Here is a 16,757-nt window from a genome sequence, read left to right as displayed (position 1 = left end):
TGCATTAATCTTCCTTCACTCACCAAGTAGGGTAAGCTATATGAGCAGCATTTATCTTCTGATGACATTGCATTACAACAATGTCACGCAGAGACTCCTATTTCACTCAACATATGAAATTGCTACCCACAACCACCCAACACTATCACATTGAAAAACAAGCAAGACCATAAAAAGTTTTAGTCCATTCCTCGATGTATTATCTCGCAGAAAAGTAAAATGAAGGGCAGAATAGGAACAGCACATTACCCGGATCTGATCAAAGCGAGAAAAAAGCACCGTGCATGTCAAGTCATGAGAACCCTCGAGCATATTTACAATCTGTCATCAGAAAATAAATTACACAGTAGGAAATATTAATTGAGAATCATTAAAGAAAACATCTATTGAGCTTGCATCCATAGCATGCAAACCCTGCCCAATGCCATACAATGATCAAATGCTGGGGGAAAAGGAAGCAGCATGTAAAACAAATGTCTACCTCTGGATAGAACTCTTTCCTCTCCGGCAAAGAATAGATTATCAAATTTTGCATGCCTCGGATCTGTGGACAAAAGGATAGACAAATTATTCAACAGTGTGCATCAACAAAACGAAAGTATCAAAAGAGAGACCATGAATAAGGACTTGGTATGTAATCATCAGAAGTTTTACAAACAGTAAGCAGAACGACGTAAGCATGTAATTGTCACTTAAAAGGTTATTGTATGTCCCCCAAAGATTAGTTATCTAGATTAAGCATAGAAGAGAGTTTTTCATCCCCTTGCAATTCCTTTAATTCTCTTGAGAAAGTTTTTGGCAGAAAGGGCATCAAATGGGCCTGCCCAATGTACTATATCAGTATTTGCATCTCTTAGCAACTAACAATGTATATATCTGTAATTGCAGCTGGTGCATTCCTTTTAGGTATAAACTTGCCTTGTTTATTAAATTTTTTCTAGCATATGGTGTTATAATGAGCAGCAATGCAGTATCTGCACCTACACAGTTTCTCTGTAGTACCTTCTTACGACCAGATGCATCTTCACTCACAATATCATGAATCATTTGAAATGCCTTAAAGGCATTCCTACCCTAATACAACCTAGATTTTTTATCAAGCGCAGTAGGTAGTGAACCTTATAGACCAAAAAAGTAATAATTGACTCATGACAGCCACAATCATTTTAATAGATAAAGACACACAAGGACACACGTGTATAGCAACTATAAACATGTATATGTGTATCTATTGGCATATATGAACTGTGGACAGTGAAGGAAAGATGTCTACACATTGACTTCCCGAACCAAGTTTTGCAAAACTGACCAAACCTGCCAGTCTAACAGTCAGTCCAGAAGGGTCCAAATCTGGTTCAACTTCATTATTTGGATCTGCTCCCACATCGCTTGTTTATGTGGCTTACAAAGGTCTTATATATATGAGGTCTCATTCCACTGAATAACTTAAGCTTTTAGGTTGAATATTCTAACATAGTCTAAGAGTCAGGTTCACCCTAGATTTATCGCATGACTCCCCATTCGTCAATTCCACATGCTGTTAGCATGTGAGAAGGGGAGTGAAAGTATATCCCATATTGCTTATTAACGGGGTTGACATAGGCCTTACGAACCTAAAAGCTTAAACTTTTAGAATAGACATTCTATCTGGGACAGTCGATGTCAAAAAGTAGGATTGGACCAACGTTGACTTTTAACTAGTCAAATGTGATAATCAATCAGAACTTCAGATGGCATGCAATATTGTGATTGTAAAAATATGTCTGCAAGCTTGAGTTAAAGGGCTCGAGCATTGTGCACACATGTGGGCAGAGAACTCCTCTTACATAACCACATATATCGTTTGCTTTTTCTACTTAACGTATTTATCAACTCCACACACAAAACACCAAACTAAGGTTTAAGCCATTAAGTGATTTGGGGTTGGCTATATGAATCCTTTTACACTGCTGCGTTCTATTTTGTACTAAGTCATTTGCAAGCTCAATTCTCTATCGATTCCATATACTTTGATAAAGTGCAACGGCAAATAGAGTTAGGGATGCAGACCCTAGTCCTCAAGGATGGAAGAAAGCGAGCACTTACATCATTTCTTGGTGCTATGGTTGCTAGTTTACATATTTTCCTATATTTACTTAGATACTCACCATGCAATACATTCTCACATTAGTTGGGTTTTAAAAAGACGAAACCCAGTTAAATCTCGTGGGAAATTTGAAGGCAAACAAAGACACAATTGATATACAATATACGTCAATTCAAGATTAAATCAAAATTAACAAACCAAGAACTTGACAGGCTCATCAATCTATCAAGTCCAACCAGACCCAAAAATTATCTCTTAGCATAAAATGCACAAGAAAATAAAAATGTGAACTCTCGTATCTTTCTTTCCTTTTTCGATTCTCACACAGAAATTCACTTTGAGGCACCAAGAGGGTGCCAAGCCATGTACAAAAAGAGCTTCTATCCAGAAAGAGCTCAAAACAAAAAGGGGGCTCATTTACAAGACAAGGAATCCACAATATCAAGCAAAGCATTTACATCAAAGAGCAAACCTCCGCTATACCAAAGATGTAGGCCTTTAAGCTAATTTTTAATGCTTCCAAACCAACCAAATGAACTTATCTATTATTACAGTTGAACTAAATGACGTTTTGAAGTTTATATCCAAGTTCCAAAAAGGTGAATAGAGGGGTGGTTTATTTATTTATTTGGCTGAGGGCGGGGAGGAAGTAACTGCAGCATCAAGAATAGAGCGTCGGATCAAGTCATCAATTACAAAGAAATAGTAACAATTGGTTAACATAAGCTAGATTTGAAATTGCATGTATCCTTTTTGAAAGATTTGATAAGACCATAGCCAACTGTTCTAAAGACTTAAGCTGTTAGATAAAAGCGTGGTTTAATATTTAATTACTCTAACACTCCTCCTCACGCTTAGTCCGATCTTTTTGCCTAGTACTAAGTGTGGAAATATTTTATTGGGGAGGCAAATAGGGGCCTGGAAAGATTTGAACTCGGGACCTCCTGCTCTAATACCATGAAAGATTTGATAAGACCACGATCAACTGTTATAAAAGCTTAAGCTGTTAGATGAAAGCGTGGTTTAATATTTCATTGCTCTTAACACTTTTAATGTTGGGCTAGATTTACAGAGTCAAGTACCAATTCTTTCTTCGATTATAGGCATAATTATAACTTCATACCAACTTTACATTCATATTGGATCCAAAAACATATCCTATTCTTGCTTAACAGTGGGTTTTATTGACTCGTGAAAAGTCCCACATGATTTCTATGGACATGACATTTTTAAATATACAACACAAATGAAAGGTCATGTGCTACATGACCTTATATCTGTGGTAAAAGTGAGCTCGTTCGGTGTACAGCATAATCTTCTTCTTGCCTTCGAAGAACCAAACTCGTGAACGAGAAATATCACTCTGCTTTGTGTACCTAAAATAAGAAAGATTAATTCAAGCACATATTTCAAATGAATGCACAAAACTCATTTTTGCATTTAATGCCTTCTAACTTAGAAGAGGTAACATGGTAGGACATTGACAACAGTAGAAAAGTCCTTACTCCCCCAGTAGGCAGAAAGAAGCATTTTGTGACTTCAAAAAGTTTCGAATTCGAACGAACTCAAAGTAGGAACTGATAAAAAGCATGATCCCACCCTGCATAAAAACAGTCATCACGTTAAAAAACAAGGGAATTAATTTTTTTTATAAAAATAGGTTTAGTGCCCCCTACAAAAATCACACTTCAGAAAATTCTATCTTAAAAGATAATGAAAGTCCCTTTCGTTTTCTGCCACAAAAGGTCATCCGAGTTGGAGAGCAAAATGAACGTGACGAAAAAGAATATACTCTTAATATAAAGTTGTCAGGAATAAGAAAAAGGAAGTTTCCTTTGTCCTAAAGAGGTTTCAGTGCCCCATAATAATATTACCCTCGAGACAATCCAATCTTAAGAGGTCATCAAAGTTCTTCATCTTTTGCCATCGTCTAAGCTGGAGAGGAAAATGAATGCGAGGATAAAGAACATACTCGGATAAAAGGGATGGTCATCAGGTACAAGAAAACGGAGATTGATTTTGACCTAAAGAGGTTGACCTAAAGTAGGTTTAGTTCCCCCACAAACTTCAAAACCAAAAAAATGCTTTCTTAAAAGGTCAATAATGCAAAAGAAAAAAAAAAGGTCAATAATGTCTCTATCTGGCTATGCATTCTTGTCATGAAAGGCAATATGAGTTGGAGAGGAAACTGAATCTGAGAAAAAATAAACACTCTGATAATAGAAAAAGGTCGTCAGAAACCTTAAAATACAAATAATCAAATAGAGTAGCAGAGATCTTGCCCCAAGAGAATATAGCAAATTGTCTAGTCAACATATCCAGTACAAGCGTTAAGAAATCCATTGCAAATACCATATGGAAGATCTATTTATTGTTAAGAAATCTAATAAAACTAGAAAACTTTACAGCAAACCCCACAAAAATATGTAGCGTGGCACAATCCACATCTCGGTGTGTGTGTTTTGGGGGTTGGGGTGGGATGATGGATATCTGGATCACTTTCACATATCTATGCTAATTCCAGTCAACATACCTGTATTGAATCTTTAATCTTTGGGAATACCTGCACGAAGAAACTGAACTTAGAATACGAGAAAAACAAGCTTATACCTGACTTAAGAGTATGCCAATAACTAATGCAAATTATTGGTTTTCTGTACAGAAGCATCGCTTCTGTACCCCAAAGGTAATAATCTGAAAAATAATCACAAATGAAGGTGGAAAGTAGTTTGTTAAGCGGGCTTCTTTTCTTCACAAATCATTAGAAAGGTAAGACGTATATCTGTAGATTTTCCTAGCATGAATCTATCGAGGTTGACTTTTCAGTCATCATTTTAGCTTTCTTTCTACTTGTTGATTGCTCAGATATGGGCCATTCAGTTCACTAGTTTACACTTATGCCTCATTCATTTCAACGGTGAAATGAGCACTTGTATTGACTATTCAAAATTTAATTTAATGTTAACCCAAAAAAAAACTTGAAGTGTCATAAACATTCACGGATATGCAGCATTATTGAAATATCACATAATTTAATGTTAGTTTCAAAATTGCACTAAAGTAATCTTCAAACACTTAGCTAGGTGGTTAGGCATTGTGGAGTTCCGCAATGGGTTGTTTTGGAAAGGAACTTCCAGAAAATCATAGGATAAAAGGCAAGTTATGCAATTTTAAAACACTAGGTCATTGAAAAATGAATTAGCGAATTCAGATGTAACTCAAATACACAGATAGATGTAACACAAATTCAAAAAACAAATGAGACCAAAAAAAGACTTATGGATCAATATCAACTTTGACCAAAAGACGAAATCAGAGCAGCATGAGAAAGGCCAAAACAAACTTCAACCAACATAACACAAGGACAAACAACCACTCAGCAAACAGCATTGCTTTATAAAGAACTCAAAGATGCAAAATGCACATATAACTCATGCATAAATGCGACAGATTAACGGGGACTAAGTTACACGACTCACTAAATGACCTGAATGAAATGAACATATGAGCACACAAAATAGCAAAATAACCACATCCATACTTTCTTAGTAAAATGTTCAAGCCGTGCATCATCAGCTTCTGCTATTGAGTCAGCATCAAAGCGTTCATAGATCTGCAGGAAATGAAGAAACTTTAATATCAGAGGAAGAAGCCCGCCTAATCCAATGAAAGCAGAAAAAAAAAAGATGAATCTTTGTTAATCTTTTAATATGAAAAAAGAAAAAGTCAAAAACTGTATATCTAAAAAAGAAAGGCTACCACGAAGTTTGGACAGAGCCAATATTGTACGGAACATTGCTTCTCATGAAGACTACTTAGGTCAGGCAATTGCTAATTATCCATGTAGCACATATATATACACAATCCACTTAATAACCAAATCCCTAATTAGGTTATTCGATATCTAACCATAGAAAAAAATTTCAATCGAATATGATAGTGTTTCACAGTAATAAAAAATTTCAACATAATATGATAGTATTTCACAGTAATCAGAACTCGTGACATTTCATATCTATTGCATCAGGTCACTCTATTTACAGTATGTGCATGGACTTCATGGGAAAGAACCATTTAATTATGTCCTATAACAGTAGCGACAAAACTTAATTGGTCATCTGAAGGCTCATGTAGTAAATTAACTAATATGGGTCACCTCCTCTACACTATATGGAGGAACTATAACAATGAATCTTCAGGTTTGAAGGACAAAGTGTATGGAAGGACAATAAAAGGAATTTCTTGGATTTAACGAAGAAATCTGCCATGCAACAGAAATGTCATACCAAGTACAAACACAATCATCTTCATGTAAGTGAGGTGAATCTGATTGCACATTACAAACTAGAAGGAGTATAGTAAGGCCTTTTACCTGACGTGCTTGGATTAACACTTTTGGCAGAATTCCTTTGTACACAGAGACCAACTTCACCTGCACAAGTTAATACGTAGTCAAAATTAATTAGTCATTGAGAGCCAGAGCAGAATCTTTGGTTAAGGTTGACCGAAACATCTGAGAGAATTGGAAAATAGAACTTCTCACCATCCATATTAAGAATGCTAAAAGATTCAAAAACAAATGAAAGGCTGTCACACATATAAGAAGACTAGATATAGATTGGCCTTCTTCTTTCTGATAGGAACCCACAAATGAGATCTTTAAAAGAAAAACTCCAATCCAGCCCAACGTCACCTCATTTGCTACTGATGATGGCTCATCAAAGATCCGGCCCCTACTCACCCCTTATATTACTTTTAATATTCACATTGTGTTTATTTTAATCTCTGAAACACAAAATTGAACATCGCATCACAAAGGAAAACCAACAGACTACCTGTTCTCAATGTTTATTCCAGTACCATATCGTACTATTGTTACTCACTTCATTGAGAATGAGAGTTGATACCATTTGCTCAAGTAAAAAAAGTTTACCTTGAGTGTAAAATGAGTAGACAGAAGATTATGTTGTTGGATGTATGGGCACTGGAGGAAAGACAAGACTAGAAATGAACTATCCAGGAAGTGTTTCCCCAATTGACAATAAGATGATGGAAGCTCCTTTGAGATGGTGTGATCATTTTAAAAGACATTCGAAAACTCCAGTGACAAGAGGTGAGCAAGAGATGAAAACACTGTTATAAAGGGCGAGGGAAGACAAGAAGGATGTGGAACTAAAAGCGTTTACTGAGGATCTAATACAGGATTGAACACAAGGATTCATATAGCCGACTTCATTTAGATGAATAAGACTTGGTTCATTGTGGTTGTTGCTGGGTAGAGTAGTATTAGCACTCACATGTTTAAAGTTGGAAGTGTGGTAAATATGCGTGCTTGACGAGAAATTTTGCACAGTAAGAAACAATTCATGGCTATGACACACACGAGCCATTACATAATGACAGTGTCACCCCACTTCTCCATTTGTTAAGTTACTATCAAGTGAATTTGACTAGAATTAAATCCTTGGTGCACATGCATTCAATATTTCCGTGGCGCTTAAAAGAGTCGATGTTAAAAAACATTTAAGAAAACGGAAAAGAAGAAAGCACAGGAAAACGTATAAGCAAGTCATTGATGGAGATAGAGAAATGAAACAAAGACAATTCAAGCTTCTTAACAATATGCTGTGAGAGAATCTATTAAAACTTTGCACTTCCACTTAAATCACCAGAGCAGAAGGACAATACCCTTTCAGAGAAATTTGCGCTCAAAATTCTTCAGTATGTTTGCTCCAAGAATAAGTAGAACGAAAGACACCTTAAAAATGCATTCATCTCACATCCCTTCTAGCACCAGAACATATGTGCTCCCCATTCACAGCATCAAAATAAATTGTCTAAACGTAGCAAAGGCCATGAATGCTTTGATAAGCACCCCAAAGATTTACTAAGAAAGAAAACGTACGCACCTTTCCCTCATAATTAAGGCAGTGATGATTGAACAGAGCATTCATATCTGCAAAGGTAGTATTGTCAGGTTAGATCACCTAAAACAATTTGATAGCCCACAAAACCTCACCCACCAAAAAGAACAAAACAGAAAAGAGAAAGCGAAATTTAACCACAGTGCAATGAGCATACAAGAACATATACACACAAGAACTCAACATCTGTATGATTATAGTGCAGCTACAGCTGCACACCTATATAAACTATATATATGAACCTACATAAAACTTACGCCAATGGAAAAAAATTGTATACTATTTCTACATGCTATCTTTAACAAGATTTGCCTACTGTGGTGTTCATGGAAGAAGATATCTGACAGGGTAAAAAGTAAGGGCTTCTGGGTCTGACTTACCAGGATTTAAAAAATAACCCAGTACTATTGACTGACGGTAGAACCTTGCATATCCATCCAAGTACCTAGAAAAGAGAAAATGCGAATATCACATTTAGGCTCATTAAACGAAAGAAAGAAGGAACAATAAGACTGCACAATAAGTACTCTGCAGAACTCACCACTGCCTCATGCGCATAACATCCATTCCGTGCTGCTTTGAGGGTAAGCAGTTCAACTTCTCAACCACAGTATTTACATGCGACCAATTCTGGAAATTTTTAAGCCAGAATTGGTCAAGAAGAAATATATTCACTGAAATCTAAAGATCTTTCTGGAATACAAGACATATCATAAGCAAGAAAGCAGATGCCTGCTGTACCTGCATGGCAATGACATCCGCATGATCTACGATCAGGATCTGCAGAGTAAAACATCCTCACTCATTTAACAGACAAAAACTGCACTATCCTCCAAAAAAAGAAATAAGTTACCCACTAAAAAAATTGCAAAATAGAATGTGTAACATGATTAACCTCAATAGAAGATAGGTAGTCAACATCTTTCTCCTTCTCTCTCTCAGCCTCTCCAATTTTCTGTCATTCACAGTTCCGATGTCAATTGCATGCTTTATTAAAGGCAAGAAACTTTATTATGAGCTAAATCATTAACATTAAAAAGTCCATAAGACATGAACTTTCAACCTAACGCACAAATGATGTTTAAATATTGCCTTCTCTACAGCTGCCAACCAGGTTTGGCAGGCCAATCAGCTGTTCCCCTCAATGTGTCGTACTTTATCAAGCGAAATTCTCACCAACAATAATAGAAAAGGTCTTGTGTAAGCACAGGCTCTCAGATGTGTATCTGTGTAGAGGACTAATCCTAATAGAACAATCCTCTTCCAATCTGATGAAAGGAGCTGTTCTAAAATTGTAATAACTTCTTGTATCGCGACAATAATAATTAGCTAAACGAAAATGTTTATGTAGATTCTGAATATACACGAACAGATAAAAAAGACGGACCAAATAGAACCCCAAGAACTAAGAAGATCAGAGCAATCCCAAATACATTTAAAAGCGACAAAAACAAAAATTTAATGATTCTTGGAAAGATCTTTTATTGCATTTATTCCACACACACCACATGACAAAACGGAGCAGCCTTCCCTGATTTTCTTGAATAAGGGGAACTAGAAGGAGACTTCCAGCACTGAAATAATTGCGAAGAATATCTCAGCATGACCCTACCCTGTTAAGTGCAGTGCTTCCATAAACCCTACCCCATACGCTTCCATAAGTCTTTTATCCTTGCCTTATATGCTTCCAGAATCCTAACCCATGCACTTCCAATTAACATAGGATCCACCCTTTATCATGGATCCCATTTGGCAATCATACCCTCCTCCAAAACCTTTCTCCATCTCCAAACTCCACCAACATTTTGCAAGCAGAGCTATATTGAAGAATATCAATGATTTAACGCCCATTACTGACCAACTAATCTACGACCTTCCAATTGATCAAACAATATCTCAGGTTATGATCCCAAAGAAACTTGTTTTAAGTGGATAAGAGGAGTCAGAAATTGTAAGAGTAACAATAGGTGCCGGATAAATTGGATAAAAGAAACTTACACGAATGGAAAGCAAAAAAAAAAAAATTATTTTATTTTATTTTATTTCATTGCCAATAAAAAGTAAGATAATTTTCAAGTGGCTTATTGTGGCACAAATGGTTCTTTCACTAACCCTCTAAAAGCTCAATTTTAGAGCTTCTTCAGAATTCTATGCAATAAGGAACCAAGTATCCAGTCTTGTTTGACTTTTGTGGAAGGGAAGGTACTCAAGGGTGTTGATCTCATCAAACACTTTAATAATAAGAATTGTGGCCGGTAGCACGATTCTTCCAAGTTATAGAGAGGTAAATCTTTACTGCACTGATTCTCTAAATGGTCGCCAACGAAAAATGAAGAGTTCAGAGAATTACAGTATCCTACCGGCAATTATGTATTTTGATGGGGGACGAAGAACAGATGACGTTCATTGAAGATTAAAAACACAAAAAAATCTTCAGCATATAGCCAGCTCCATTGCTTTAAGATCATAAACTAAAATCTGCCTTCTAATTTAGTATGCTTGCTGGTATGCGACCACATTGTCAATCAATAAGAGTGCGGAGTGAGGAAAAAGGAAAATGTAATTCTTCCCAAAAAATTAATAATCCTTAAGCATGAGAAATATTTTCTTACTGTAATCAAACCAAGAGGAGAAGCTACAATCATGTCTGATGTGTAGAAGTCACTGTACAGCTTTATGCTTTTCCTGTATTAATAGTACAAAACAAGAAGATTAGTACCAAAAGAAGAGATAAATCTATCAGAAAGAAAACAAGATGTTTCCTCTTTATAGGTAAAGAGAAATTCACCATGAGGTACCAAGGGAGTGCCAACTCATTTACATAAAGAGCCCCAAGCCAAAAAAGAGCTTAAAGCCACAAAAAAAACTAATACGCAAGACCCAGAATACTCAATGTTAATCAAAGCATCTACATCCAGGAGTAATCCCCATTATAAGAAAAGTTAACCAATTTTCAATAAGTTCCTTCACAAAAGTTTCTTCCCCACAAAGGCCCTAATTTTTCACTATTTCCAAATCATCCCTAAACCAGAAAGAGGAACAAAAGATCTTCATCCTATGGCATGGGATTTGTAAAGGAGAAAGAAAATCATTAACAGTCATGTTCTAGTCTGCTTGAACAGAAAGCATTTTACATAGAGACAATTTAGTTAGCAGCTTAGTATGCCTTAGGAGCATCTGCTTGCTGGAATCCAATGTAAATTTCTTTTCTGAATGAACTGTTGAATTAACTGCAAAATACAAAACCCTGCCAAGTCTACACATGAAAGATGGCCTTATACAACCACCCTGCTTAAGAGGGATCCTATTGTCTCTCATAGGTTGGAATGGGAAGATAATCCTAGGAGGCTGAATAATTAATTATCAAGCCCCAACTATTTATTGTTTCAATGGCTAAAAATGGTGTTAGAAAAAAGTCTTATGTAGTATCAAATTTACTTCTTTTAATTTATTTAAGATTACCAAAATTCTTTTTTTTTTTTTTTGGTAAGGTCAAAATTCTTTATGTTTGGCAAAGATCATAAAGACGTTTTTTCTGGCCAATAGGCTTTCCTCATCTGGAACAAAAGGTACATAATCATAAACATCAGCACCATAGGGTTGCCCTGGTTGCAAGGGCTTTCTCCCAAGAGCTGGATGTCAGGTACTTGATTCCTGCCCGGGGGATTTACACCAGCAAAGTCCACCTGGTCCAAGGTAAGGGTACTACCTAAGAGCCCGGAGTTAACTGACCAGTATGAGTTGCAGAGTGGCTCTTCCTTCAGGGGCTCAGTCAGAAAAATAAATATGTAGATATGCATCAAAACCACAATTGCTGGATTGTTAAATTCTGGCATATTTCTTTTGTTCTCTTGGATTGGATACATTCTGATATCCTTGCCTTCATGATTTGGTGGAAATCGTTACAAAATCCTCCTTATAGTTTTATAAATCATAAACTTCCATTATAAACACTTACATATAATTTTTCTACTTTATGTTAAAAAATAAACAACAGAGAGGAATACTTAGAGAAAGCATGAAACAATGATCACAACCAAATAAATAGAGAAAGCATGGCACTTAAAAAAACTGGCACCAAAGGAAGGATAATATATACCTAGTAAATTTTATCCCAACCATAAAGTGGTCATCAGGATTTCCATCAAATAGCGCACGGAAGTCAGTAGGTTTCGAAGACTTCTGACCAGAGCCACGGACATCCTGAAACACCTCATCATCCTCGTTGTCATGAGCCTCTCCAGCACCAAAATCATCAGAGAACCGTCCCAAGGATTCTACATTAACCTGTGGACAATATTGTGCTTCCATTATTCAAACAAAAGGTGACACGGGTTTTCATTTAACCGGGGAAAAGGCCTTATTAACTCTTTGGTTTTCAAAATACTTTAGCAACACAGTGGCACCAAGTGCATGCCAACCCTAGGTTATGTAAAGCATGACACATTTAGGTACATGGACCCACTATGGAAACGAGGAGCACTCCTTTTCTAGCACATGGTATGATAGGGGTCTGCTTCTGTAAATCATTTGGTTGAGGCAAGATAATGACTCATGTAGATGCCAAGGTAAAACAGTCATATTTCAACAAATAAAGACAACTTTTAAAATATTTTGAAATAAATTCGAATGATGGTTTTTGAGTTGTCTATACTTGTAGACGATTCAACGAGGTTTTTTGAGTCATCTACACTTTAGAGACAATTCATTGTGGTTTTTGAGTTGTTATACTTAGAGGAACTGAAAAACCATTCAAATAGATTGGAGATAACAGATTCTCACAAAGACTACTGTATTGATATTAGCGTCTTCAAAACACACCATCAATTAATAACACGTGCAAAAAGTATTGCATAAAGTACTACATATTATTCCATTGTAAATATGTTTTCTTAAACCATTACCACTCATAATCATATTTCTTGACTTGAAGATTGTTGAACACAAAAGTTAGACGTATATGAAATTGCTTTGATGGTGGTTTTTTAAAGGAAATCAAAAGTCAATAGTGGCTATATGGGGAAAAAAAAAACATGTTAAAACCACAGAAGACTTTAAAATAAATCATCAGAACATACACAGCATTTAGTTTACTTACAGATTGTCACCTCGGAACTTTTAAACTAGTTAAAAATGAGCAAAACTTGCATTTTTCATTCAATTGATTCAGCGCTTTACCCATTGGCCAATTTCATTCTTACTTTTGTCTGCAGCAAGGAGCAGGTAGCTCTCTAGCTTATAAAGGTGAGGGAACCCATGACCCTTTGCCCAACCACGGCAAGAGACCCTCACCGGGGTTGATCAAGGTCCTGCAGAAGGCTGGGCAAGGGCTGCACAATCCTCACCTTAGCTCACGAGGGTCACGTGAGTCACGTCAGGCCTTGACTAGCCAAGGTGAGGATGGCGTGACCCTTATTATGTACTGGCATGATTCAACAAGACCAGCAATGTTTGCTGAATGAACCACCTACCCTCTCAATGCTTTTCTCTTTAAATGTCTTTAATTTTCAATATCTTAGGTTAATTTTTTGATTTCTGTAATATTTGGGAGATATAGGGATGATGTGGCTCCACATCAGCCTCACATGGTGCCAAGTTAGCCCTGATTCACCGCATCAGCAATTTGACAGCACTTTTGATCGTCAAAGCAATGGAAACTATATTTGATACCAAACAATCGAAATGTTCAAGTTTGGGATATTTGTTATCAAAACTACTAACGTAGAGATTTTCTGGACATTTGCTCTTATTCTTTTTAGCCGTTTCCCTCACAAAGACCTTAACCTTGTCTTTTTCCTCATCACTCCGCATACTTCACTTGCATTACCTTCTATTTCTTCTCTGTATTGATGTCATTGTACAATTTTTGCCCATTTTAAATGTTCTCTCAACTGATTATCTTCCTGTTTGATTGCTTTCCTTGTTGTTCCAACTTATTTTGTTTGGGTAGCCACTAAATGCTTGGACTAGCAAGCTCCCCATGCAATGCAGCAAGATATAAGCAATCACAATAAAACCATGATAATAATATTTTTTTTTATTATCATTATTATACCCGTAATAACAATAATAATATAACCAAGAAAAAGTATTATCGTCGTCATCATCTTCATTGTTGTTGTTGTTGTTGTTATAATCAAGAAAAAGTACAAGTGCTAATAATTGATATCGAGGAAGAAAAATATATAATGTAAAGTGATTATAATGTTTCTTTTACTTATTTAAGTTTAAGAGATAGCACAACCACTATTAAAAGATCTGTTGTCTCCATGACCAGGTGTAACGTACTCATAGCAAAATGCCAACTCCACTCTTTTTAATGAACAACATGAAACATGATAAACACAACTCATAGTTCCTTTTATTTCAAATTGCGAGAGAAAAGAGAAGGGAGGGGAGCCAAATAGTTCTTCTACAATGATACATCAGACTCAATCCTTTGGTTCTGTTTACGATTAGTAATCGAAAGAACTAGAATCAGATTTACAAGTGCAGTGGACTATACAGGAGACAGTAAGAGGACGTTGGATGAAGAGTAAAACGATTTGCATGTCATATGAGTTTATTGTCATTGTTAACTTGAATGATTCTCCTTTTTCCTTTAACTTGGTATATTACTATCGAAAAACTTATAAGGGTATGTATGGTAACCATTCTGATTCTTTGATTCTGTTCCTCAGAACTAAAAAAGATAAGAACCCTGTTTGGTAACGTAATCGATTCCGATTCTGATTCTGTTCCCGAAAATAGTTTTGGAGCAAAAACAAGAACAAAAAAAAAGTCAGTTCTGGAAAAAAGAATCGCTTTTGAGAATCACAAAACAGAATGAATTCTCACATCTCGTCACTAACCAAAAAAAAGTCGATTCTGGAAAAAAGAATCACTTTTGAGAATCACAAAATAGAATTAAGTCTCACATCTCGTCACTTTTCCCTTGACCTAAAATAGAACGAGGTCTCATTTTAAAAAAAATATATATATACAAGATATAAATTTAAAATAAAAATAAAAAAAATTCAAAAAATCAGAAAAATTTCAAAAAATCCCTAAAATAGATGAAGCTTAGATTAGGCTAGATTAACCTCATTTTCATAAATTTGGGCCTAGATTTTCTAGATTTCAAAGATTTTGCTCTTTTTTAGGAAAATCATAAACACTTTTGAAATTAAACCCGAACCACATTTTCCAAGCCCTTAGGGCTTCGTTAAGGTTTTATGATGCGATTTATCAATGACATGATTCCTTGATTGTGCACTTGATTTTATTGGTTGTGATTTGCCTAGATTTATGCACTTTAGACGTAGTCTAGTTTTAGAAAATTTTGAAAAAAGACAAAAATAACCAGCATGAACACTTAGCGAGCTCTTGTTCTTAAGTTTTGGATGAATTAAGAATGAGAATTGATTTCCTCGAACAAAAAACACACAACAATGCAGGGCAAAGCGCATTTTCCTTGCAGAAACGATGGTGTCTCTCATATCGGTTGTCCACTCGCTCAAAAGAGTTGGATGAAACCCCACGACAAATGGCGAAAATGACTCGTGATGATTCTTGATATTTGTTTTTAATTTTCAATATGCAATATGTTATATAAGAGAATCAATATGAATTAATCTTCGGTTAATTCGAAATGTAGGATGGAATTTCGCAAAGTAACTACATAATTATTTGACTTAAATGACAAAAATTGGAAAGAGCAATTGCTCTCGGAAACAGAAATTATGTGCGATTACCAAATGCATTTTTGTTCCAGGAATAGAAATTTTATGTAGTTACCAAACGCATTCCGATTCTCTAAAACTCATCCAGGGAACAGAATAAAAAAAATCATTTTAATCAGAATCGCTTTTCCGAATCAGAATGGTTGCCATACAGGCCCTAAGGTACCAAAATGCCAAATTGTGCTCGACACGTTATAGTCATGTCTAGGGTAATACCACGAACTCGTAAGAGTGGAGTGTAACAATCTTTAGATCTTAATTGAAAATTAGTTATTTTGATTTTTTGACCAAATGGTTTGAATTTTCAGCATTTATAAGATACAATGCAACAAAATCAGCTCTAGAATTTTCAACACTAGGTCAAAAACTTTAACAAACTTAAATTGTACCTTGTGATTTGTAGGTGTCAGCTGTATTAGCCTCTTAACAACTCGAAATGCAATGTTACGAAGTGGCAAAAGGATCAAAACCTGAAAAGCATTATGAAAAAGCAAATCAACCAAGTTAAAAAGCCTAACATACAGACAAAGTAAATGTGAGAGTGGATAACAAAGTTTAATTTTCTTTAAGGCAAAGAAAACAAAGTTGTGTTCATTAGAAGCTCACCAAAACCAACACAAAGGAAAAGAACAAACTAATCATTTAATCAAAGGGCAAAGAAACACACATAATCAGCTATGCACAATGCAACATGCATGATTTCTCTCACATTCTCCAAGACTGGGGATAGAAGTTTAGTGGATCTGGAAATGCATGTCAAAGATATTTTGAATGGTTTAGGCAAAAGATTCTTATTTTAATGAAAGAGGTTATTTTGCTCAAGCCATTTTAAGTTGCAAGGACAGTCAAAAAATATTGTAAGTACCCTGTAGACTGCCCTATCTCAAATGAAAATGATTAGTAATCACTACCAACTCATTTTAAGCATCACCACGAAAAATGATTAAAAAATTGGAAGGAACATTTGGACAATAATTCCACAAATCAAAATTCATAGCAACAGCTCTTTCAGAGCAAAACTTGCAG

At 35.7% G+C, this 16,757-nt stretch overlaps 1 protein-coding gene across 3 annotated transcripts in view; it reads right to left on the bottom strand.

The window, feature by feature from the left end:
• Positions 1-16,757, bottom strand: part of LOC115736191 (U3 small nucleolar RNA-associated protein 25) — a 30,877-nt gene that overhangs the window by 1,629 nt on the left and 12,491 nt on the right. For all 3 annotated transcript variants that reach the window (XM_048277173.1, XM_048277174.1, XM_030667751.2), the window contains exons 11-25: positions 16,121-16,201; positions 12,110-12,297; positions 10,623-10,695; positions 8,906-8,965; positions 8,752-8,790; positions 8,552-8,640; positions 8,391-8,455; positions 7,996-8,042; positions 6,459-6,518; positions 5,628-5,699; positions 4,620-4,649; positions 3,592-3,686; positions 3,357-3,462; positions 482-544; positions 250-321 (exon numbers count right to left, since the gene is read on the bottom strand). In XM_048277173.1, coding sequence (XP_048133130.1) covers positions 250-321; positions 482-544; positions 3,357-3,462; positions 3,592-3,686; positions 4,620-4,649; positions 5,628-5,699; positions 6,459-6,518; positions 7,996-8,042; positions 8,391-8,455; positions 8,552-8,640; positions 8,752-8,790; positions 8,906-8,965; positions 10,623-10,695; positions 12,110-12,297; positions 16,121-16,201 — 1,140 coding nt within the window. The remainder of the gene's footprint in view (positions 1-249; positions 322-481; positions 545-3,356; positions 3,463-3,591; positions 3,687-4,619; positions 4,650-5,627; positions 5,700-6,458; positions 6,519-7,995; positions 8,043-8,390; positions 8,456-8,551; positions 8,641-8,751; positions 8,791-8,905; positions 8,966-10,622; positions 10,696-12,109; positions 12,298-16,120; positions 16,202-16,757) is intronic.

This window comes from Rhodamnia argentea, chromosome 4 (genome assembly GCF_020921035.1).
Source record: "Rhodamnia argentea isolate NSW1041297 chromosome 4, ASM2092103v1, whole genome shotgun sequence".
In the NCBI taxonomy this organism is placed as follows: Eukaryota; Viridiplantae; Streptophyta; class Magnoliopsida; order Myrtales; family Myrtaceae; genus Rhodamnia; species Rhodamnia argentea.
This window is presented reverse-complemented; position numbering and strand designations above follow the sequence as displayed.